Raw genomic sequence first — 21,781 nt, forward strand, 5'->3', positions numbered from 1 at the left:
AATTCTTCTTGTAATTTCTTCAAGAAAGACTCAAGGGCACTATATTCTCTAGGTTCTCTGAGTTCATATTTGAAAATGTTTATTGCCACTTAAATGAAAGAATATCTGTAATTAAATACCTAGAAGCAGGATTGCTAGGTGTCAAAGGATATATGTATTTTTAATTTAAAATATGTGATGAATATTTTCAAAATATACCTATTTACACTCTCAAATAACAATATATAAGTGCCTACTTACCCACATTTCTGCTTAACAGTGTTTATTAAGGGTTTTTTCCTTCAATCTTTGTGAATCTTATAGGCATAAAATAGTATTTCATTTTAGTTTTAATTTGCAATTCTCTTGTGTCTGAGATGGAGTGCCTTTTCAGATATTTAAGAGCCCTTTGGCTTTTTGCTCTGCCTGCCAGTGTACTGGGTCCATTTCTGTTAGGTTGTTCTTTTGTTTTTGGTGGCCTTTCCTTATATTAAGACAGTTATCCTTTTGCCATTTGAGAGGCCAGTGGGTTTTTTCCCTAGTTGTTTTTATGATATGTTAATCTAGTTTTTATCAGTCTTTTCTTTCATGGCCTCTGGAGTTTGTGCCCTGTTTAGGAAGGCATTTCTGCACTATGAGATCATTAAATTTTTAAAAAAATTTTCTCATAGTATTATTAAATTCTCCCCCACCCTGTATATTTTTGAGCCACAAAGCATAAGTAATTTGTTTTGGCAAGATGTGTGAAATGGGTCTGATGTAACCTTTTCTTCAGACGGTGACCCTGTCGTCTCGCAATATTTATTGATTAATCCACACATATTTACTTTTGGAAGTCATCAGTATAGCACTGGGAACAGATGGGATCACACAGGAGTATATTATAGAGCGAGAAGAGGGCCTAGGCCCGAGTCTTGAAAGAATCCCAATAAATCAACTTATGTTTGGGGAAGATGAGCCAACAAAAGAAACTGGGAAGGAACACCCAGAGAGACAGAAAGCCAAGATCCCAGGGATTCAGGAAGCAAGTGAAAGGGAGATGCTCAGTAAGATGAGGACTGGGACCTGTTCACCACATCCAGGCACATGGATCTAGCAAAGGCTAGATTTGAGTGCATTCAGAGGGTATAAGAGGTAGGAGATGGCAAACGGTGACAATCATTTCAAGTTTATCTGTAAAGGACAAAAGAGCAAAGATGCCTGTAGAGGAAAGTTTTTAAAGGTGGGAGAAATTTTTGCATGCTTAAATGCTGATATGAAGAATCTAGTGAAGAAGGAGAGGTGGAGGCAATAAGTGAAGAAAGAGATCAGTAGTGAAAGGTTCTTGAGAAGGTGGCACAAAAATCTCAATCTGCCTGAAGTAGGAGAGACCACTTGGATGCTGCAGCAGGAAGAAAGGACGTAAGGATGGAGACAGAATATCTTTGTTCACTTTTTTTTAAAAGTAACACTAGGTTAGGAACCGATGATAGAGGTAGGATAGTGGATGCCTGTTAGATCCAGCAGAGGTCAAGGGTCATGTCATTGAGAAGCTGCTTGTAGTAAAGGTGTGGTGGCTGTATTGCAAATCGAGAGGATCATCCCCATTTGGTTCCAAATTAGGACCTTTGGCTCAGCTGCTGTACCTGGGGCTGGGGCCAAGGGTCAAGCTTTTCTCACAGCCCGTCACTTTTCTTCCCCATCCCACCTCCCACCTCCCACGTCCCAGTTGGGCTTTGTTTGCTGCCCACATTAAACAGAGCTCCAGCCATGGCCTCATTCCTGTTGCTGCAGTGGCGCAGAGGGCCCCCCCACTCACTGACCCCTGGTACCCCATCGTCTCAGGTCCCAGTTCATTCTGATTTCTGTTGGAACTCTCCTACAAGCAACCTTGAGCGTGTGGCTTGAAGGGCAAGGAAACTCTCCAGGGGGACTGGTTTCTATTGTGGTTGACTTCTCAAGGGCACCCAGCAGGGAACACCTTTTCACTTGAGCCTTTATGTTGAAAGCTGTTTGGTGCTGTTCAGAGGCAGAGGAGATAATTCTGCACTGGCTTTCTGGTGCTCTGCTCTCTCCCTGCCTCTGCTCTGGTCCTGAGCATCTTCTCTTCTGCAGGGGGACACAAACTTGCCTGATTCCAGAGACTCCTGGATAGGGGAGGTGTGGGGCCGCTCTGCAGTGAGGAACAGTCAGCTGAACCTGGCCGGCTCTGCCTGGAAAACCTCAGCCTGCAGTGAGTGGTGGGGCAGAGCTACCTACCTGGTGTGGGGACTTTGGGGCTGAGGTCTGCTAGATCCTAGGGAGCCACTGTCCCTCAGGAGGAGGGACATTATTATTGAAGGAGGCCGTTGCTGCCCTGAGGCCCTGATGCTCATGCCGTCTCAAGAGTCTCCACCTGTTCATTGTAGGCCGCAGAGCCTCCTTGGGCAGTTGCTGCTGTTCTCCGTCCAGCCTGGGGACCTCCTTCTCCTCCTCCTACAAGGATTTGGCCAAGCACATCGTGGACATCTCTATGGCTGATGTGAGGTTTCCTGTAGCCGAATCTGCTGGGTGGGGAGGAAGAAAGAGGAGGGAAGGAACAGGGCAGATGAGGGCTTCTTCAGCAGCTCTCTATCTTTACAAAAGTGGGGGATTCAGTAAATGCTGGCCTGAGGGACTAATCCGAGAGTCTGCTTTGTACGAACTGTGCCCACTAATCTGGGTGTGGTCACTGTGTCCCCAGGTAATGGCTGCTTGCTCAGATAATCTGAACCACCTCTTCAGCTGCCAGGCAGCAGCTGGCTGGAAGTAAGTTCCCTTGCACAGTGTCTTCTCCCTGTGGCCCTGCTCGCCTTCTCTCCTTTCCCTTCTCCACCCCGGCTTCCTTGAGTCCCTCACCGTGAGCTCTTCCGGTGACTCTAGAACCCAGCTTTCATCCCCTCCTCCTCTTCCCCACCCTTGGTGTCTCCCCCAGCCATCAGGGCGAGGAGCAGGACGTGCATCTGTACTACAAGGTGTTTTCTTCTACTCGGCATGGCTTCCTGGGGGCTGGCGTGGTGTCCCAGCCACTGTCTCACGTGTGGGCAGCTGTGAGTGACCCCACCTTGTGGCCGCTGTACCACAAGCCCATCCAGACAGCGAGGCTGCATCAGCGGGTGACCAACAGCATCAGCCTGGGTGAGCCCAGGGGACAGAGGCAGCAGGGTCAGAGGCAGTGTTCTCAGGAGGCCGGGTACTCAGCTAGGTCCAGTGGGGTGTCAGGCTGTGGAATGATGGGGTGTCACAGGGTAGAACCCGGTCTGTCCATGTGCCTTCTGACTTCCTGCATCCCTGCCCCTCCAGTGTATTTGGTGTGCAATACCACCCTGTGTGCACTGAAACAGCCACGGGATTTCTGTTGTGTCTGCGTGGAAGCCAAAGAGGTGCCTGCCTTGCTGGTGGTAAAGATGTTGTGGGAGGAACTTGGACTGGCGTGTTGTGAGAAGCAATCTTTGTGGGCATCAGGTCCTCTGGGGGAAGGAGGGCAAGTTGGGCCAGGGTGGGGGTGAAGGCTGGCCCAGTGTTGCCTTCCACGGTACTGACTGCACTGGAGCCTGTCCCTGTTTGTCCCTGTCCCTCCCATATCACGTAGGCTGGACTCACATTGCTCTGTTTCCAGGGGCAACTGTCTATCATGGCAGCTCAGTCTGTGTATGATGCGTCCATGCCGAGACCCAGCAGGGAGATGGTCCGAGGGGAGATCCTGCCCAGTGCCTGGATCCTGCAGCCCCTCACTGTGGAAGGGAAGGAGATCACCAGAGTCATCTACTTGGCCCAGGTGATCCACCTTGTGCAGCTGGCCTCACAGCATGCCTTGATTTGACCCCAGCCCCATGGGAGCTTTCTGTATAGCTGTTCAACATCCTTCAGTACCCAGGATCTGTGGCCTGAGAGCTGGAGACTCAAGGGTTTCTTGGGTCACGAATCAGTGGGAATCAGGAAGGAATGAGGCAGAGTTGATCAACCTTCTTCTGAAGCTGCTCTTACCAGAGCCTGGCGGCCTACATCCTCTGGCTGTTCCCAGGGTCCTCAGGAGATAGATGAGTCATTGTGAGGCAGAGCAGCACCCTCAGTTCCCTGACTTGACCTTTTGTCATTGGGAAGTGAAGCTTTTGCCTAGATCTGAACAGCAGAGCACAGGGCTGTAGACAGTTCAGTTCAGAACCTCTCCAGTCACAGCAGCCTGGGGTGGCTGCTTATGGCTGAAGTGTGCCCCGGTGCACTCTCCTGGGTCTGTCTGCACCTTTAACTCTTCCCTCTCTGGTTTATTTCAGGTAGAACTTGGTGCTCCAGGATTCCCCCCTCAGCTCCTAAGCTCCTTCATCAAACAGCAGCCGCTGGTTATAGCCAGACTGGCTTCCTTCCTTGGTAGTTAGCATCTCACGGTCAAGACAGTGCTCCAGGACACCCCAGAGATGCTGGGGCAGCTCTTGTTACTCTCTGTATCCTGATGTTAAGAAGAGCCGAGGCTACCTGCTGTGGCCAACTGGGCAGACAGCACTCATCCCTGAGTTGCCAGCGAAACCTAGTCAGTACTTGGTCACAGCTGGCACCTCTGCAGAGCGCGGGGGCCTGAGCTCCCGGCTGTCCAGAGTGAATGAAGCTCAACTCACCTTTTTGGATTTCTCACCTTTTTTGCCCGTCTCTGGGACCCTATGGCATACAGGCCACTCAAGGATCAGGACTGGACACAGCCAGCAGAGCTGGGAGCCTGCAGTGCTCTGACATGGTGCTTACTTAGTTCGGCGCAGCCCTGGGGCTGGTAGGGAAGCAGGAGCCATTGGCCAAGACTCTGCTCAGAATGTGCTCCAGCAGTCAGCTCCACTGTGGGATGGGGTGTTAGGAAACAGAAAACGGTTTAAAAAAACAGCTGCACAAACCAGAACACTGATTTAGAATTGTTTCTCCTCCCTGAATTTTTACAAAATGCTTTATTATTAATTTTTGCTTTGCCGCCCCTCTTCCTTTCCCGCACAGGAGAAGACAATTGTTTGGGTCTTGGCCCCAGTAAGGAGTATAGAGTAATGCTCTGTCATGGAGCCACCACTCCAGAGCTCAGAAGAATGGGAAGACCACTGTAGAAACTGGCTGGATAGATTTGGGGTTAGGGTGGGGGCCTAGCTCTTTGAGGAGGGCTTGGGGTGGTGCGTGGGCATCTCTCATTTCAGAGATGAAAAACTGTCTTTTGAAGACAAGAGGGAAGATAACGGACCTCCTGGAAGGAGGTAAGTGATTTGTTAGGAGGAAGCACAATTCCATTCCTTACCTCACTCAGAGATTTGGTCCCAGCCTTGAGCACTCCACGCACTGCTGTAGCCCCTTCTATTCTAGGATGGGATGGAGAATGGGTTCAGTTTTCTTGTAACTTAGCCTGGCTGAACTCGAGCTTTGAATATTCTGTATGGTTACCTGAAGTGTAGGGGTCGGAGAGATTCTCAGCTTCAGTTCTGGTGCCCAGAGTCTTTGGTGGAAGAGGGCGACCATATGGGGATTGAGAAGATGTGGTAAAAGGTAAATTTCTGTATAGTACAGAAGAGGTTTATTTTTCTAAAAGTATCTGCAGGATTTTGTTTTTCTCTTACCTCAGATTAAGTTATTTATATATTATTGAAGGTTTTTTTTTTTTATTGCTTTTAAACTTATTTTTCTGGTTAATTTTTTTGGTTACACTTGATATATTTAACACCCTATTTATGTACTCTCATCTCTCTTCACATGACTCTCTAAGACCACTGATTGAAAAGTGCAGAACACTTGCAAATTAAAAGTCCAATGTGTACTTTTATTCAGTGAAGATTATCCTGGGATAGTCTAAGTGTGTCGTTTGGGCTCAGAATTCAGCCTGGTGATTGTGATGGCAGTAACTACTCATGGCCCAGTTTCAGGCTATATAGTTTACACATGTGTATTGAGTGTTTCCCATGAGCTCAGCACTGCTTTGCACATAAAGAGCAACCAGGTAAGTTGCCCAGCTACGGCCAGCTGTAGCCCAGACATGAACGTGAGGGAGGATTCCAGAACAGATTCCACTGCCACACTCAACGGTGACCACAGACCCCTGGAAGGAAGCTCTTTAACAGGTATGCACCTCTAGGGCTTCTGAGGTAGAGCCAGCAATGGGAATCCGAACGGTGGTTAGCCTGGAGGTGACTGTATCCCCTAAACTGGAGAAGCCACAAGCCAGGCATGTGAGTCAGCAAATCTAAAGAACATTAACTGAGGCTGATCTTACAGTAAAATGCAGAGGTGGTAAGGATAATCCAGGGACCTGACTCCAAATGATCAAGGAGAAGTCAGGTTTTGGTTAAGACAGGTGGTTCTCAGACTTTATTGTGCTTCTGAATCACCTGAAGGACTTGTTACACCCCAGGCTGGCCCCCACCCTAGAGTTTCTGATTTAGAAGAGTGGAGAGGGGCCCACATATTTGTATTTCTAGGAAGTTGCAGGTGATGATGAGGCTGCTGGTCTGGGGACCACACTTTGAAAACCACTGATACTGGTAGAGAGCAGGTCTATGGAAAACAACGTAAATACTAATGAGTTCACTAGTTCGTTAGCTGCTTGTCTCTGTAATTCCTTTCTTATCTTACTGCCTGCCTAAAGTAAACCCTTAAGGTTCACACAGGCCAGCGTTGTTTCCTGAATTGGGCCTGTGCGGTTTAACTAAGTGGGCTTTAAACTCAGCATCCTTGGGGCTTCAGGCTTTCCTCCATGCTTGCCTGCCTGTCCCACCTCACATGGAGCTGGGTGTCTGAAGTAGCTGGGTGTCTGCTTACCTCGGGGCTCAGCTTCCTGGGGCAGTGCTTTCGTTCAGCCACACCTGATGGGTGCAGAAAGATAAAATATTTCTTAAAACTGTTTTGGTTCCCAGGCATTCAGAACTTCCAGAATTTGCTATAGTATAAATTGGATTTAAAGGACAAATGAAGAGACGAAGAAAAAAAGGTTCAGATGCAAAAACTTATTGATTAGGATGAGCTGAGGGGAAGGGATGATCACTGCCTGACTGCGCAGAAGCATGATTACAAAGTGGTGAGACACACCCCCATTTTTAACTTTCTGTGCTGATGGGACCTACTGTAAGGGCTCCCAACTGGCTTTACTAAAGTCATACAGCAGACCTCTTTAGACCCAGAGCATCTTACCCTTCCGTGGGTTGGAGACCTCTTTGACAGCTAGGAACTTTTCTCCTAAGAAATATACACATATGCACAGACAGATTTTGCAAGCCACTTCAAGAGGGTTCACTGAGTACCCTCGCCTTCCCCTGACAGACTGAATCTCTGCGCACACTGCCAAAGTAGGAAACCCATGAATTTTAGAAGAGTGCCTTATCAAGGTAGTGCTTGCTTAGTCAAAATTGGTGCATTTATAGACACGTATGATGCTTTTGTTCTGAGCCAAATCAAACACCCCCAGCCCCCCAAGAAGCAAGCATCACAAGTGGGCAGTACCTGGTGAGTAGAAACTTCACTCATCATAAACCTTTAAAGGAGTTGAACGAAGTCAATACTGTTGGCAGTGGCTTAACAAGGGCCCCAGGCTCTCTGGCCTGCAGGGTCTCACATGATGGAATATTTAGGCATTGCTAAGTGGCCAACCAATGGGACAGCTCTACCTTGTCAATGCCCACCTCCAAGCCCACCTGAGACTTCGCAGCCTTCTACAGGGACGAGTAAGGTGAAAATAACTAGACATGAAGCCCTTGGTAAAGAAAACAGTTTATTTTAAAAACCTCTAATGTTCTGCCCGTGCTTGGCCCCTGGATGGAACTAGAGTCAAAAGTTACTACCTGCACGGGACTGAAGGCAGGTGGGGTGCAAGGTAAAAGGCAGGTTTCTGTTGGGCGAGCCCCACATTTGTTGTACGTTTTTAAGGAGATGGCAGTCCAGCTCCTGGTGGTAAGAAAATGTAGACTCCCAAGATTCATGTTTAACTTTACTCACAAGTTAAGCAGAAGTCACTTCCCTCTGTCAGTCACGATTTCCCAAACCACAAAGCTCTAAGAGATGCTGGGACAGCAGCAAGTGGGGCTTGAATCTTGTGCCGACAAGCCCCCACACATCATTTCATAATAAATGCCAACTCTTCTTCTCCAGGACTGGAGTCTCTAGGTTCTTCCACCATAATCCTGAATCGGGTGACCCCCTCCTGCTTCCTTTAGGACTTGGGATGGTGAGCCCACAGTCACGGGGATGCCAGGCTGCCACTCTCTTCCTTTGCATGTGAGCAGGAAGCCTGATGACAGACTGAGCTACTTCCACACCAGCAAGGGTCAGGGTGGGCACTTGGGGTGGCTCTGGGGCCTCCTCCTGAGGCACAGTCAGGCTGGGTTCCAGCGTTCTGGTGAGATGCCCAAGGTAGGGCCGCTTCCCAGCCCTAGCTCTGGGCCAGCACAGTCCCCCGGTTTGGCTGCACCAGCTCACAAGCTCTTAGCTGAGGTTGTGGCACATGGGGTTCAGCTAGAAACAGGTTGAACAGTGTTGCTAATTCTTCAGAAAAATCCTGGAATAAGCAGAAAGATGACAGAAAAGGCAGACACACAGTTCTAGATTGTTCAATTCACCCTTTTTACTAAAAATCAATCCCAAATATCAAGCCCTAGCTAACCAGACAACCTGTTTTATTTTTTCCCAACTGCCTTCTACCTGGAAATGGACGTGGAAACCTTGTCCCATTAGTACTCTAGGATGCTCAAGTTCCAGCAGGGAGAGTGAACTCTAATGGGAAGCTCAAAACCACTAATGAGTACTTAATATGCACATTATTTCATCTTGAAGAACCCCAGGAGGGCTAAATTATTCCCATTTTATGAATGAAGAAACTAAAATTACTTTGTCCCAAATCACAATAACATCAAGGACTAGCTGAGATTAAAATCCAGGTTATTCTGATTTTAAAAACCCACACTTGGGAATTCCCTGGTGGTCCAGTGGTTAGGACTCAGCGCTTTCACTGCTGGGGCCCAGGTTCCATCCCTGGTTGTGGAACTAAGATCCTACCAGCCATGTGGCATGGCCAAAAAAAACAAACAAACCCACAAACCGCACACTCACTATGCCATAAACAAACTATCTGCCTCTTCCATCTTCCCTTCCTCCGTGGACACAGTCCTTCATACAATAGATACTTAAATGTGAAAGAGGACCCCCCCAGAGCAGCCACTTCATTTCAGGGTGGTCCTCAAGAAATCTGACAAAATCCACTGAACTTTGGGAAGATCCTAAGAATGCCAGGCCCCATCACTTGCCCCCTTTCAGGATAAAAGGGACATATGACACCTGTTCTCTCTCCAGGTAAAAGGAGACGAGGACTCCTTACCCTTGGCCACTGGGCCTCATGGAGGCTGCCTAGGCAGGCCTCTATCTCCATCCGTCCCATCAGACCTTTCTCTACCAGCTCCCGGAGCAAGAACAGCAGCAGGTCCCACTGCAACACACACAGAGGAAGAGGTCAGGGTGGCTAGGAGGACTGCACAGTGACCTTGATACAAAGGGCAGAGCTGCTGAGGGAGGAGGGGGAGACGAGCCGAGACTAAGGGAGTCTGAGCACGGAAGAAAAGATAAGCACAGCCTCAGCAAAGGGGGACTAAACCAGCTAATAACATTTGGGGTGGGGATGGTAGGAGTAACACGACTGCAGAGGCTTCTCAGAAGCCCACTTGCCCCCCTCCCCCCACCTCTCTGGCTCACCTCCCTCGGCCGAGTGGCTGCCAGAAGCCCCACGTTTCTTGGCCTCAGCAGCAGCTGCAGCGGAACCGGCACTTGAAAGTCCTCCTTCCACAGGGAAACCAGCATGAGCAGGAGCCTTCGAGCCTGCCCTCTCTCCAGCTGCTGCTGTGCCGGGGGCCCTAGGACAGGAATTTGATCTGCAACTATGGGGAGAGAGGAATGCCAAGCTCTAAGAAATGGAGGCAGGGTCACGTGGCCCTGGGAGGACACAGAGTACAAAAAAGCTGTTTTCTAATCTTGCTTGTACCCCACCCTGAGAACTGGGGGATCCGGCAAGAGAGTGATGTGATAAAAAGGAGCCATACCAACGAGGGATGCTAACTCCACAGAGCACTTTGCCAGATGCTGCTCAGCAGGTGGGCACAGGAACTGGGGGAAAAACGGGGAGACCTTGGACATTAGCACCATCCTTAGAGCAGCAGCCCCAAGCCAATGCAGCTCTGATTATTACGCGCTGGACAAGGATACATAAGAAGAGCATCTCGTCGTGTCTCACCTGGCGACACCGCAGCATCTGGCCCAGCTGGCCTAGAAGCTGCTCCAGATGCTCTGGGGAAACTCCCTCCTCAGAGTCCCGGGGCCCCACGGCCAAAGAGAGCACATCCTGCAGAGAGGGGTGGAAGCAGAGTAAGGCTTTGTGCCAGGCCAGGGCCAAGGAGGCCACAGAGAATGTGGCTTGGGGTGGGGATCAGCCAGTGGAAAGAGGCAGAAGGAAAAGGAAGACAGGGCCCTGGGGTGAAGTAATGGGCAAAGGTGCCCTTAGACTTGGGGCTTGGGCAGGACAGCACAGCTGGGAGAAGCAACCAAGTGGACAACAAAGGAACAGATGGAGCAGGTAAGCCAAGGGACAACGCGCTGCCAGAGAGCTCAAGAGATGGCACTCATCTTGGGACAGTCATACCTAGCCAATTCCCAGACAGCATCTTATTCTGAAAGCATTCAGGGGAACTGTCCTGTCGTGTACATGTCGTACTATTTTCTGTCCCTCATGATTCTCTGTTCATCTTCTCAGGAGAGTTGAGGTTTCAGTACAGAAATCCTCTGCATGTTGAAAACCAGTAGCTAATGGCTGCTGAGAGTTTTCTTCTCCCTCTTACTCTTCTAATTTTAGTCTTTTTTTTTTTTTTTCAGTACGCGGGCCTCTCACTGTTGTGGCCTCTCCCGCCGCGAAGCACAGGCTCCGGACGTGCAGGCTCAGCGGCCATGGCTCACGGGCCCAGCCGCTCCGCGGCATGTGGGATCTTCCCAGACTGGGGCACAAACCCGTGTTCCCTGCATCGGCAGGCGGACTCTCAACCACTGTGCCACCAGGGAAGCCCTTTAGTCATTCCTTTTTAGTCTCTATTCCAAATCTTTATTCTCACACTACTACCCCAGATCTGGGTCACTAGTTTAGGACTCTGCCCCAATCACTCAATTCTGCTGCTGGAGGACAAAAGCAGCCCAACAATTCGTAAATGAACAAGCATGGCTGTGTTCCAATAAAACTTTATTTACGAAAACAAGCAGCAGGCTGGATTTGGCCCACAGGTTGTCAGCTGACTCCTGCTCTAGACAGTACCAAAAAATTTTTTTTCTCAAATTAAGAGCATTGATAGATTATTCTTATTGCCTGTAACTAAACAAGCATCACCTCCCACATAGGAGAACACTTCTGAAACCATATCCCAATACTGCGATGACTGTTCCTTAGAGACTTCCTACTGCACTGGACAGCCATTCCCTACCCCACTCCCATCATCATCTGTGTAACGTGTACTCAGTCAACAATTTTCACATCTACCCCTTTCCCTTTCACCTTTTTGGGTGATTCAAGTACAGAAGTCAGAGAACAGCAGTTACGAAAACCGTTCAATTCAGTTCTGCCCTACCTAATCCCACTCAGTAACAAAATGGGAACTAGCTGGACAACACAGAAAGCTGCCACACAAATACTAGAGTTGAGGGAGAGAAGAGGGAGACTAGGAAAAGAACAGGGAGAGGGAGGAGGGGAGCCGAAGGGAGTAGGGAGCTGTGTACTTTTATCTCGGAGATGAGGTGGGAGGGGAGGGGAGCATGGTGCTCACAGGCACGGGAGCAGCCCCTCCGCTCCCCCCGGGCAGCTGGCTCAGGACCCTGGGCTCGAAGCATGCGACTCACAGCCGCTTTCACCTCCCTTCTGATCAGCGCTGCAAATCAGAGGGAGGACAGAAAAGGGGTCATCAAAGCAGCCCTGCACAGGCTCACCATGCCTACCCATGCCCTTCCCTGTTACCAGCTGGCTCTGAGTCCTATCTCCCCCACATGGCCTCCAACTTCCTGCCAGTCCACTTTTGAAAAACTTGGTCAGCCGCTCCCCCTCCCTGGACCTTACCTGTGACATTGGCTGACAACCAAGCACAGGCTTTCTCTGTTGCAAGCCCCACAGCAATGTTCTCTGCACTGCTCAGAACCTGTGACACAGAAGTTCTGAGTCAGGGGCAAGTTAGGACAATGACGAATGCCCAAGTCCAGGAGTGACCCACCTGCCACCAGAAGCCTCACACATACAACCCCGCAGCACTCCTCTCCCACCACCAACCGCCCAGCCCGCTAACCCCAGGACTCCTTCCTACGTACAGCTGCCGGGGTCTCCTCAGGGAGCAATGCCCTCACGGCACCAGGGCTCTTCTTTTGGCAGAACCTGAAAGGAGACAGAGGTCAGTGATGTCTAGATGCGTCAGCCTGGCCCACAGAAGGAAACGCCCCGAGTGCAGCAGTCGCCCAAGCTGGAAGGGCTCTGCCTCAGGGGAAGGCACCCTCAGCCCTCCAGCCCCACCCCAGATGCCCTTCCAATTCAGCTCTGGACTCTGGGCCCTAAAACCTCTAAAAACCGAGATGAGAGCCTACAGAGCAGGCAAAAACACAAAAAAAGCAGGGTGGGGAGAGGACCAATAAAGGATGAGTATAAAAGAGGAGGAAAAAGGGACAGGAAAGTAAAACTCAGAGGAGAGTGGAGATGAGAGGATTCAAACAGACTGGCGTCTTACTCCCGCCCCTGGGTCAATGCCTGGGCCCCGTGAGGGCACAGCCGGGAACACAAGATCTCCAACAGTTGGGCTGGATCTCCCCCTTCCTGTCCCTGCGTCACCAGCTGCTCTTGAAGAAGCGACTCTGCCTGGCGCACCAGATCTGCCACCAGCGTGGCCCTGCAGTAGGAACAGCAAGGTTTTGAGGTAGTTGGAAAGGGTGAATCAGAAAGGGGCTGCAACTTCAAGGAAACCTGGTCAGAACTAACTTGAAAGAACGTCAGCAATTTTAGCCTCCCCCCGTCCCACCTGGCCCTTGTCCTCTATCACCCGCTCCCCCGCCGCCCCTCAGCTGACTTTCCTCAGCTTGGCAACAAGGTGTTATAAAGGGGAAAATTGTAAGGAAATGAGACTGGGGACCCTCAACACCTCCATTCCCAATCCCAACTCATCCTCACTTGATATGCTTGACACAGTTCGAGCCGATTCTCTCTGCCACGAACTCCACGGTCCTGCGCAGGGAGGGTGGCTGGTTGTGGAAAAAGGCTTGAGCCAGCTGTGCCTGTTGGGAGGAGGGGGCAGGGCAGTGAAGGGTCCGCTTTCCCTTCTCCACTGCGCGGGCCCCCCGCCTCCGCCCTGCCCCCTACCTGCAGCCCTTGGGTGGTCCGGGGAGGCTGGGCTCCCAGGCCGGTGGTGGTGGTGGTGGGGGTGATTTTCCTGACGAAGCCCCCACTCCGTCCACTGCTTCCTGATACCCAGGAGGCGAGCAGTTTGCGGAGCTCTCCTGCATCAGAGAAGCCCAAGTGTTTAAGTTCCAGAACCGTCCCACCCTCCCCAGCATCTTGACTTTTAAGCATTTAGGGAATAGAAAGACTGAGGCACCAGGGAGCGCCTAAGAACAGAACAATGTACTGGGGCGCTGCGCCCACAGGGTGCCTTTTGGGTACTCATGAAGGGACAGGCCAAGGACCAAAGACCCTCTGAGGGGAGACCAGTATCCTCACCAATATAGGGGCAGCAAGTGTAGAGCAGGTGCTGGTCCACCACAGGCATGCTGTCCTGGGGGAGAGAACAGGCCAGTGTTGGGAAGGCAGGCTTCCCTTCCTCCCCAGTGTGCCAGAAACATAAAAGTCTTATATAAAAGGCTTCAGTCTATTCTGGCTTGTCTCCTGCTGGGCCCTACCGGGCAGCCTGCCTCCTTTACTCTTGTGCTTCCCATGGCTCTGGCTTGACCCCAACACTCACCAAGCCATGCTCTGAAGCTACTGTGTCCACCTCAAAGGCATCCAACTGACCCTCTTCCAGAAAGAACAGGTCCTCAGGGACTGTAGGAATCTGGCAAGAGATTAGGGCAGTGCAAGTCAGCACTTCAGAGATTCGTCACACCTCCTACCTCATGGTTCCAGGGTTTAGACACCAGGTTCAAAGCCACCTTCCTCTGAAACTATGGCAATCCCTACCCCTCCTCCGAACCTTCACCTTCTGGCCCCACCCTTGTTCAGACTCATACATCCTCCCTTTCCCTGTCTTCAGCCACAGTAGTCACCCCCTTCTCCAACCTGGACCCTCACTCCACCAACCTGGAAAAGCCAGCCCAGGACAGCCAGCAGCAGCAGCTTGTTCAGGAAACACATCTCCCCTTCACTCTCCTTTGACAAGACCAAGCTCCTAAAATGTAAATGAGGGTGTGAATGGAGTCTGTGCAAAGAGAGAAATGGAATACAGTAACAGAAAGCTATCACTGGCAAGGTACTTCTCAAAAACAGACCTAAAAGGGACTGCTGTTGTACAAGAAACCAGGTCTCATCACCCCACCCAGATCTGTACTCCCTTCTGAGCTGGGCCACAGTAGGAATAGAAAACGGCCAATCAAAGTGCAAATATTCAATAACTGCCCACTGTCTTTCCTTGTGGATCAAGGCCTGGCCTCTTCCCTGAGGGTCAGTTACAGCTACGGTACCACACAGGAAGCACAGGCTGCTTGACCCTCTTCATAAATGGCAGCCTCAGCAATGTTCTCCCCACACCCTTTTCTCAAGCCTGCTCTCTCTCTACTCACCGATGCAGGTGCAGCAGGAGAGTGAAGATGCTGCGGTAATAGTCCAGCATGGGGACGATGTGGTCAGCCAGGGAAAGGAACTCCACCAGCCAGGGCACCGTGAGCACTGCTCGCCGGGCCCGCAGCCCCTGCTGCAGCAGAGCCCGCACATCCAGGACCGGGGGCACCTGGCAGGGCCAGTGTCAGTCAGTGGGTGGGTCAGTCCCAGGGGCTGGGGGAAGCCTTCTAACGCCATTGCCTTGAAGCTCCTCCCAGCTCCCTTCTTACCAGAGCCCCCAATCACCTGGCTCCTCAGGGCCAGAATGGTGTCCTGGAGCTCACGGGTCGGGGGTGGTTCGGGCCCCCGGTATGGCAGGAAAGCCACAAAGCCCAGGAATTTAGCCAGAAGCCTCAGGCTGAGCAGCACCACAGCAAACTGCCTCCGTTCACCCTGCAGGGCATCAAGAAGGAAAAGGTCCCAAGCATAAGGCTTCTAGAACAAAACCAAATCTGTGGGACTTCTCTGGTGGTCCAGTGGTTGAGACTTCGCCTTTCAATGCAGGGGGTGCAGGTTCGATCCCTGGTCAGGGAGCTAAGATCCCGCATGTCTCACAGCCAAAAAACCAAAACATAAAACACAAGCAATATTGTAACAAATTCAATATAGACTTCAGAAATGGTCCACATCAAAAAAAATCTTAAAAAAAAAAAACCAGACCTGTTACAGATTTCTTCTTGAAAATACCCTTTCCCCCCTAGGTCAGAACCCCATCATCTCCCTCTGCTTTCTAACCTGCCAGTCCACGTCTGATTCCCCGTCTTCATCACTGGGCTCAGGCTGAGGCAGGGCAAGGCTGTTGAGCTCCCGGATCTTCAAACTCAGGCTATCCATGAGATGCTGATTAAACTGGAAGCTATGAAGAGGAGGGGGAAATAAAGGTACTGGAAGAAGTGTTGGAAGGACCAGAATAGAGAAGAGGTACTCCAGATAGAAAGGCTCAGCAGGGTAGACAGAGGAGGCCAATGAGGTTATGGGTGAAAGAATGAGAAGGGAAATGGAGGCAGGAAGTGTGAATTAGAAGGAGCCCAGGCAACACCCAGTCCCACCCTGTTATATTCCAGACAAAGGAGAGAAAACGCTGCCCTTCTGTGAACACAAACCTCTTCTGGCCTCTGCCCCCACTCTCTGTAAGACAGGAGACCTTTACCTGCTGGCACTCAAGATGAAGTCCCTGAAGAAGCCCTGACAGCCTGGGAAGGTGGGGGGTGGGCAGGGCCCCCCACTGCTCTGAGGGGCCACAAGCCGTTCCTGCAGGCGCCGCAACCGCCCCAGCTTGTCAGCTCCAAGCATATTTAACACATCTGGAGCCTCGCCCAAGACAGTGCCCCCAGCACCACCAGGACTCTGACACATCTGGGGCAGGGGGAGGAAGAAAGAAATCAAAAAACCAGTGAGTTTTTCTGGAAAGAAGGACTGAACAAAATGAGGAGGAAGTGATGAACCCTGTATCATGTGCCATAGATATGTTTTTTGAGGTCTGGATTATATTCTTATTTTTATAGGTGAAGAAACGGAACCTGTAAGATTCAACATCTGCCTAGGGTCACAAGAGCTAGGATTTGAAACCAGACCTGAGTCCTAACCCTGTGCTCTTTCTACCACAGCACAAATCAAGGGCAAGAAAGTAGCGAGGTGCTGAAGGAAGGCCAGGAGAGCCGGGTGTCTGAAGAGGCCTGGGGAGGCAGGAGGCGCAGGGCATGGGAGAGAGCGCTCCGCCTCCTCGAGCTGGCTTCCTGAGTTTCAACCACCACCCAAAGAACAGAACTCTTGTTCAATCTCCAGCCAAGGACCTGCCTGCTTGCCTGCCCTATCCCAAAGTGCCAGCCATTACTTGGCTGCCTATAATACATACTGTCCACTGTAGATTAATCGGTCTCCCGCTAGGGCTATTACCTGGAGAAGTTGTTTTTGGAAAAGTCGAACAAAATGGCTGTGGCTGCAGGCTGCAGAGAGTTGACTCATCATGGCTCTGAGGAATAAGAGGCAGGGTTGGAGTGTGATGGAAGGAGGAAGAGGGAGAGAAAGATCTGAGAGAACAAGCCAACCCTTGGGCCTTTCAGCCCTTTACCAGGGGCTTGACCAGACCTCTGCCAGAGCTGGCTGGCACAAGGCTATGGGAAAAGGTAAGGGACATTCTCCTCAGCCCCAAGACCCCTCAAAGCTAGAGATACACTTAACCAAACATGAAATAATACCACCCCTCTCATCTTCAGTCTACACTGAATGCCAGTGAGCTTCAGGACCAACGTGGACAAGAGAATATTCTTTCTGTATCCTAGTTATCTAGCTATGCAAAGTTATCCGTATTGTCAAATGAGATGATGAAGAAAATGGAGGTCGGAAAGGGTCTAAAACTTGGGCCAAAACTCAAGCAAACTGAAATAACAGCATTCAACTTTTTCAAGCATTTGCAATCACAGAGCAAGTATGAGTGATTTCTGAGTGGAAGGAGCTGGAGAAACAAATCGCTTTTTTTTTTTTTTTTTTTTTTTGCAGTACGCAGGCCTCTCACTGTTGTGGCCTCTCCCGTTGCAGAGCACAGGCTCCGGACGCGCAGGCTCAGCGGCCATGGCTCACGGGCCCAGCCGCTCCACGGCATGTGGGATCTTCCCGGACCGGGGCACGAACCCGTGTCCCCTGCATCAGCAGGCGGACTCTCAACCACTGCGCCACCAGGGAAGCCCGACAAATCGCTTTTGAGTAGAGGCAGAGATGGCAGTAACTGAAGAGATTAAGGAGGATAGAAGAAAACAGCTTTGCCCTGGAAGGACAAAGCCTTCCTTCAATCAGCTACCCAAGCACCACTAAGCTGCTCACTACTGGAAGCAAGAAAGACAAGGTGACCGGTGTATGAGCACATACCTGATCCTGCTGCCCAAGCCCTTCTCAAAATCCCAGCCAGGCTCTTCATGGCGATCTTCCCACTCTCGAAGCACCTCATAAAACACATCCCTGACAGACACATAAGAATGTCCGATCAACTGAAGCACAGCTGGCCTAACTCATCCTCAGGAGTGCCTTCCCTAGCTCAGAAGAACTGAGGACAGGACTATCCACAGCCCCGTTCCTTATCCTCTCCAGGGTTTTCTATGTGATAATGCTACAGACCCGGTAGCAGTACACCACATGCTTCACATACTTCTGTGGGCAGTTAAAGCTGATATGGCACTCTCGTCTGAGAATCCAGTGACTAGAGTCATACACCTGCGAGAAGGCTGCTAAGGTCAGAGGTTCAAGTCCATGGGCATGAACAGAATGAGGCTAAGTGGCCCTTATGATGTTTGCCAGGAAGGGCCTGGTAGTGCTAAACTACCACCTGTTAGTGTCAAACTCCTAGTTTCTATGAAAATGACACAGACTGCCTATCCCAGAGAAAATCCTGCTTCACCCCCTTCCCCCAAAGTTCCCTTTTCTTATCACCTCTGTTTTTTAAAAGTATGAAAGGCTCGATCACTGGAGAAGTTGGCACGATTGTCAGTTTCTGGCTGAAAGGAGACAGCTTGTGCAGAAGGTGGCATCGCCAGAGAGACCTAAAACATGGCAGTGACAATTAGGGACTGAAGCTGGCAGAGTTCATGCTCAGAAAACTTCATCCCCATTCCAGTGCAAATGACACTACAGTGATGTGAGCTGGGCTGCCTGAGTTATGAGACCAGAAAGGGTCAGGTCCAGGCTAGTAGATGTCTAAGATGGGGTCACTACCTTGGCAACACTGCCCTCATAGGCAGCTCGCAGGTGGCCTTGCAGAACTGGTGAGAAGCACAGTAGCCGTTCATTCTCAGCCAACAGCTTCAAGGTCCCTTTGTCCAGGTGGGAAAGAACGCTACAGGGACAAGAGCACAAATGACCAAGAATGGGACAGACTGAAAATAGGAAGCTGGCACCTGCACACCACACAGCGTGTTACCTGGAGCATGGAGCAGGTACATGAAGAAAAGTCATGGGCAAAGGATTAAAGATGGAGGCAAAGGGGAAGGAAATAAGAGAGACCTAATGGAGCAGCGAACAAGAGAGCAGGGCAGAAACATTAGATAAACCCAAAGGTCAGCTACCAAGACCACCGGGGGCAGTTTGATTCTTTCAAGGGCTAAATTCATAGCCTTGACACAAAATTGAAGGTTACGTGGAGGAAAAGGTCCAGGGTCACACTACACCTGTGTTAAGCACAAGCATGTACCCCAAGTAACAAGAGAACCAAGTGGACAACGAGAATAAGGCTCAAATGCCTCTGCTGGGGAAACTCACTGAAACTGATGCTCCAAAACCTGCACTGCAAAGAAGACACAATCATGGACACTCTGGAACAGAGGGCTTTCCAGGGAATCTAGAAGGACAGTACCAAGTTGTTGGCTAAGAATGATTTCATTTCCAGACCACATTTCTCAAAAAGAGGCTTGTTCACCAACCTACGGCTCCTGGATTTGGTTCAAGGTCACTGTCCTTGGCAGCCACCATCCTCCGGGCGGTAAGGAGCTGAAGGACGAAGAAAAGCTCCAAGAAGAGGTTTGGTACCAGGTTTTCTAGATAAGAAAAGAAACTCCAGGGTATTGAACATCATTCAGAACCAAGGCTCAGTCCTACATGCTTTATCAATTCTTTTAACCTGTGGTTCTACAAGTATCTCCATTGCAGGGCCTTTTGCTCTCACTCACCTGCAATGCATGAAGAGTAGACAAGGGCTACCAGCTCCAGACGCTCACGGGAGGATACTCTGGCAGGGTCAGCGGGTTCAGCTGTGAGGTTTCCTGTTCGGCTGGGGTGAGGACATCCTGATTCTGGGGTGGGACAGGCGGGAGCAGGTGACTGCTGCAGCAGCTTAGAGCTATGGGGAAAGAAATGTCGTGTATAGTCAGCCCGCCTTCCCCTCCACAGCTATACTCAGGTTCCTCAAAGAGACATCCACAGACCAGGAAACAGACCCAGGGTTCCCAGGGGACAAATCAATCACAGAGAAAAGCCCTGCCAATCCCCCACAGAGGCAGCTGACATCCCAGGGAGCAGCAAGGCCATACCGCTCCTTCCTGAGCATCTCCCGCTCCTCTTGCAGACTTCTGCACCCTGGGGAAAGGCTATGGCCCCAAGGGCTAGTGTCCAGGACTGAGGGTTGGGAACTGGGGACAGAGTTGATTGGGGGTGAGGTGAAGCAAGTCTTGGGCTTGGAGAGTGACCGCTCTTCGCTCACCGGAGTTGGGTTGATCCTGCGTGAAGGCTTGGTCCTGCTGAGGAGTAGCCACAGGTTTTTCTGATATTCCTTTCTTCAATCATCTCCCCCTCCACCACCACCTCCACCACAACAGCCTGGACCCCCTGCAAAATGCCCCTCACCACTATAGTTATCTCATCCCCAACCTTCTAGCCATTACCATGCTTTACTACAGAGCACCCAGCCTTAGTTTATTAACTCCCCTAGTAGAGCCTTCGTGCCACCCATCTCCCGGTTAAGGGCTGATTCTCACCCTGCAGAGTCGGGGGGAACCGAGCCTACGGGAGGGAATTCCTCCAGGTTGCTGAGGTTTGGCGGATCAGAGCGCGCGAGGCTGGGGCTGCCGGGGCTGCCAGAGCTCTTGGGCCTCCGGCCCCCGGCCCAGGGCAGGCTCTCCCCGCTGACCCCCTCCTCCAGGGCCCCGGGGCCGCGGCCTCCTCGCTCACGGGCCGGTCCCGGGCCCCGCCTCCTGCCCCCACGGCGGGCCGAAGGGGCCTCAGCGGCGGTGGGGCTCGAAGGCTCGGTCGGAGGGAAGAGCTGGCTGCGCGCCCCGCGGCCGCCCCGCGGCGGGCCCCCGGGTCTCCCTGGCAAGGCTGCCGAGGAGCCCGAGGCCTTGGCGGGGGTTGGGGGGCCCTGCGGGAGGACGCGGCTGCTCTGTTCCCTCAGGAAGTTCAGCAGGAATGGCACGAATTCCTTCCGCAGCGGCCGAAGTGAGATCAGCGCGGCCGCCTCCCCGGGGTCATCCTGAGGGAGAAGCAGCGAAGGGCGAGAGGGTCAGCTGCCAGCCCGGGGCCGCAAGCAGCCGGGGCCGCAAGCAGCCGGGGCCGCAGGGCGCGCTGAGGGGTGGGCGGCCGGGGGTAGCGGCCCCTAGCTGGAGCGCACTCGGCCCGGGCTGACAGCCAGGCACCCTAGAGGAAGAGAACGAGAGGGGTGGTATCTCCCGCGGGAAGGAGATTCGGGCCAGCCTGGGGGCGTGTCGGCGCTGTTACCTCCGAACTCTGGGCGCTGCGCGCGATCCACCGCACAGCGGCTGCGACCGACAGCTCCTCTCGCAGCAACGACTCCAAAACGGCCGCCATCCCGCTCCAGGCGCTCGGAGGCGATTGCGCAGGCGCAGGCGCCGGCGCGCCACAGGCGCCCGGGGGGCGGGGCGACCGTTGGGCCGCGGGGTGTAGAGGGCGGGACCAGGGCGGTGGGGCGGGACCAGGGCGGGACCGAGACCGAGACCTGGGCCGGCGGCAGCGGCGCTTCAGCAGGCTGAGGCTCCGCCCAGGCTTTGGCTCAAGGCCGCGGATGGGTCCGCGGTTCCCGACAAGAGGTACGGTGGTTCCCCAAGTGCAGCGCACCACTATTGGTGAGGCCCGGCCCCGGCAGCTCTGGCCCGAAGGCGACCTGCCGGGACTCGGGGACGCGGCGGGGGAAACCAAGGGCCCGGGAGAGCGGCCGGACGGTAAAGGTGAACGATTCTCCAGAGAAGATGCCTATATTTTCTACGATAAGCACATTCTTTTCTTTCAAGAGTCTTTCTAGGTTCAGTCGTCACCACCCTAAAGAAGTTAGGCAAGGTCAAAATGAAGTTAAGCTAACTTTATCCTTTCTCAAAAGCTGAGTCTCCTGCCCATGCGGTACCAATGGTTTTCCCCACTCACCATCAACTGATCATTTAAGACTTTAAGACAGAATTCTTGCAGGGGGGCTTTTTAGGATCCTCAGCCCACAACCCTTCAAGTGCCTCCGCCCATCCTGCACATAGAATAGCCTAGTCTGTATCCCTTATACATTAC

At 51.9% G+C, this 21,781-nt stretch overlaps 2 protein-coding genes across 12 annotated transcripts in view; one reads left to right on the top strand and one right to left on the bottom strand.

Moving 5' to 3' along the window:
- The window catches only part of STARD9 (StAR related lipid transfer domain containing 9), a 126,129-nt gene extending 121,749 nt beyond the window's left edge, over positions 1 to 4,380 (top strand). For 5 of the 6 annotated variants that reach the window (XM_079915115.1, XM_079915116.1, XM_079915117.1 and 2 more), the window contains 7 exons: positions 2,074 to 2,191; positions 2,367 to 2,479; positions 2,681 to 2,745; positions 2,912 to 3,114; positions 3,280 to 3,377; positions 3,596 to 3,754; positions 4,251 to 4,380. In XM_079915115.1, coding sequence (XP_079771241.1) covers positions 2,074 to 2,191; positions 2,367 to 2,479; positions 2,681 to 2,745; positions 2,912 to 3,114; positions 3,280 to 3,377; positions 3,596 to 3,754; positions 4,251 to 4,352 — 858 coding nt within the window. In that variant the 3' untranslated portion in view covers positions 4,353 to 4,380. Of the gene's footprint in view, positions 1 to 2,073; positions 2,192 to 2,366; positions 2,746 to 2,911; positions 3,115 to 3,279; positions 3,378 to 3,595; positions 3,755 to 4,250 lie in introns of all 6 variants that reach the window. The other variant, XM_079915114.1, reaches the window with a different exon arrangement.
- A 3,976-nt stretch (positions 4,381 to 8,356) lies between these two features.
- CDAN1 (codanin 1) lies at positions 8,357 to 21,322 on the bottom strand (the record flags this gene model as incomplete). 6 transcript variants are annotated; one of them, XM_079915129.1, is made up of 28 exons in its annotated part: positions 20,987 to 21,322; positions 20,251 to 20,741; positions 19,807 to 20,010; positions 19,447 to 19,616; positions 19,201 to 19,314; positions 19,040 to 19,118; positions 18,497 to 18,617; positions 18,215 to 18,324; positions 17,657 to 17,746; positions 16,688 to 16,763; positions 15,942 to 16,147; positions 15,527 to 15,647; positions 15,038 to 15,184; positions 14,755 to 14,921; positions 14,276 to 14,363; positions 13,941 to 14,030; positions 13,700 to 13,754; positions 13,343 to 13,479; positions 13,154 to 13,257; positions 12,717 to 12,875; positions 12,307 to 12,370; positions 12,062 to 12,140; positions 11,728 to 11,876; positions 10,205 to 10,312; positions 10,014 to 10,077; positions 9,670 to 9,851; positions 9,299 to 9,406; positions 8,357 to 8,482 (listed from the first exon to the last, which is right to left on the bottom strand). In XM_079915129.1, exons 1-28 carry the CDS (start codon positions 21,074 to 21,076, stop codon positions 8,357 to 8,359), a joined length of 3,699 nt encoding a protein of 1,232 aa, XP_079771255.1. In that variant the 5' UTR covers positions 21,077 to 21,322. The 6 variants fall into 6 exon arrangements, 5 of the variants coding, with proteins under 5 accessions (XP_079771255.1, XP_079771254.1, XP_079771253.1 ...); XM_079915128.1 differs by having other exon boundaries at positions 19,807 to 20,013; XM_079915127.1 differs by having other exon boundaries at positions 14,276 to 14,393; positions 19,807 to 20,013.
- Between the last annotated feature and the right edge of the window lie 459 nt (positions 21,323 to 21,781).

The sequence above is a fragment of the Stenella coeruleoalba genome, assembly GCF_951394435.1.
Source record: "Stenella coeruleoalba genome assembly, chromosome: 2".
Taxonomy (NCBI): Eukaryota; Metazoa; Chordata; class Mammalia; order Artiodactyla; family Delphinidae; genus Stenella; species Stenella coeruleoalba.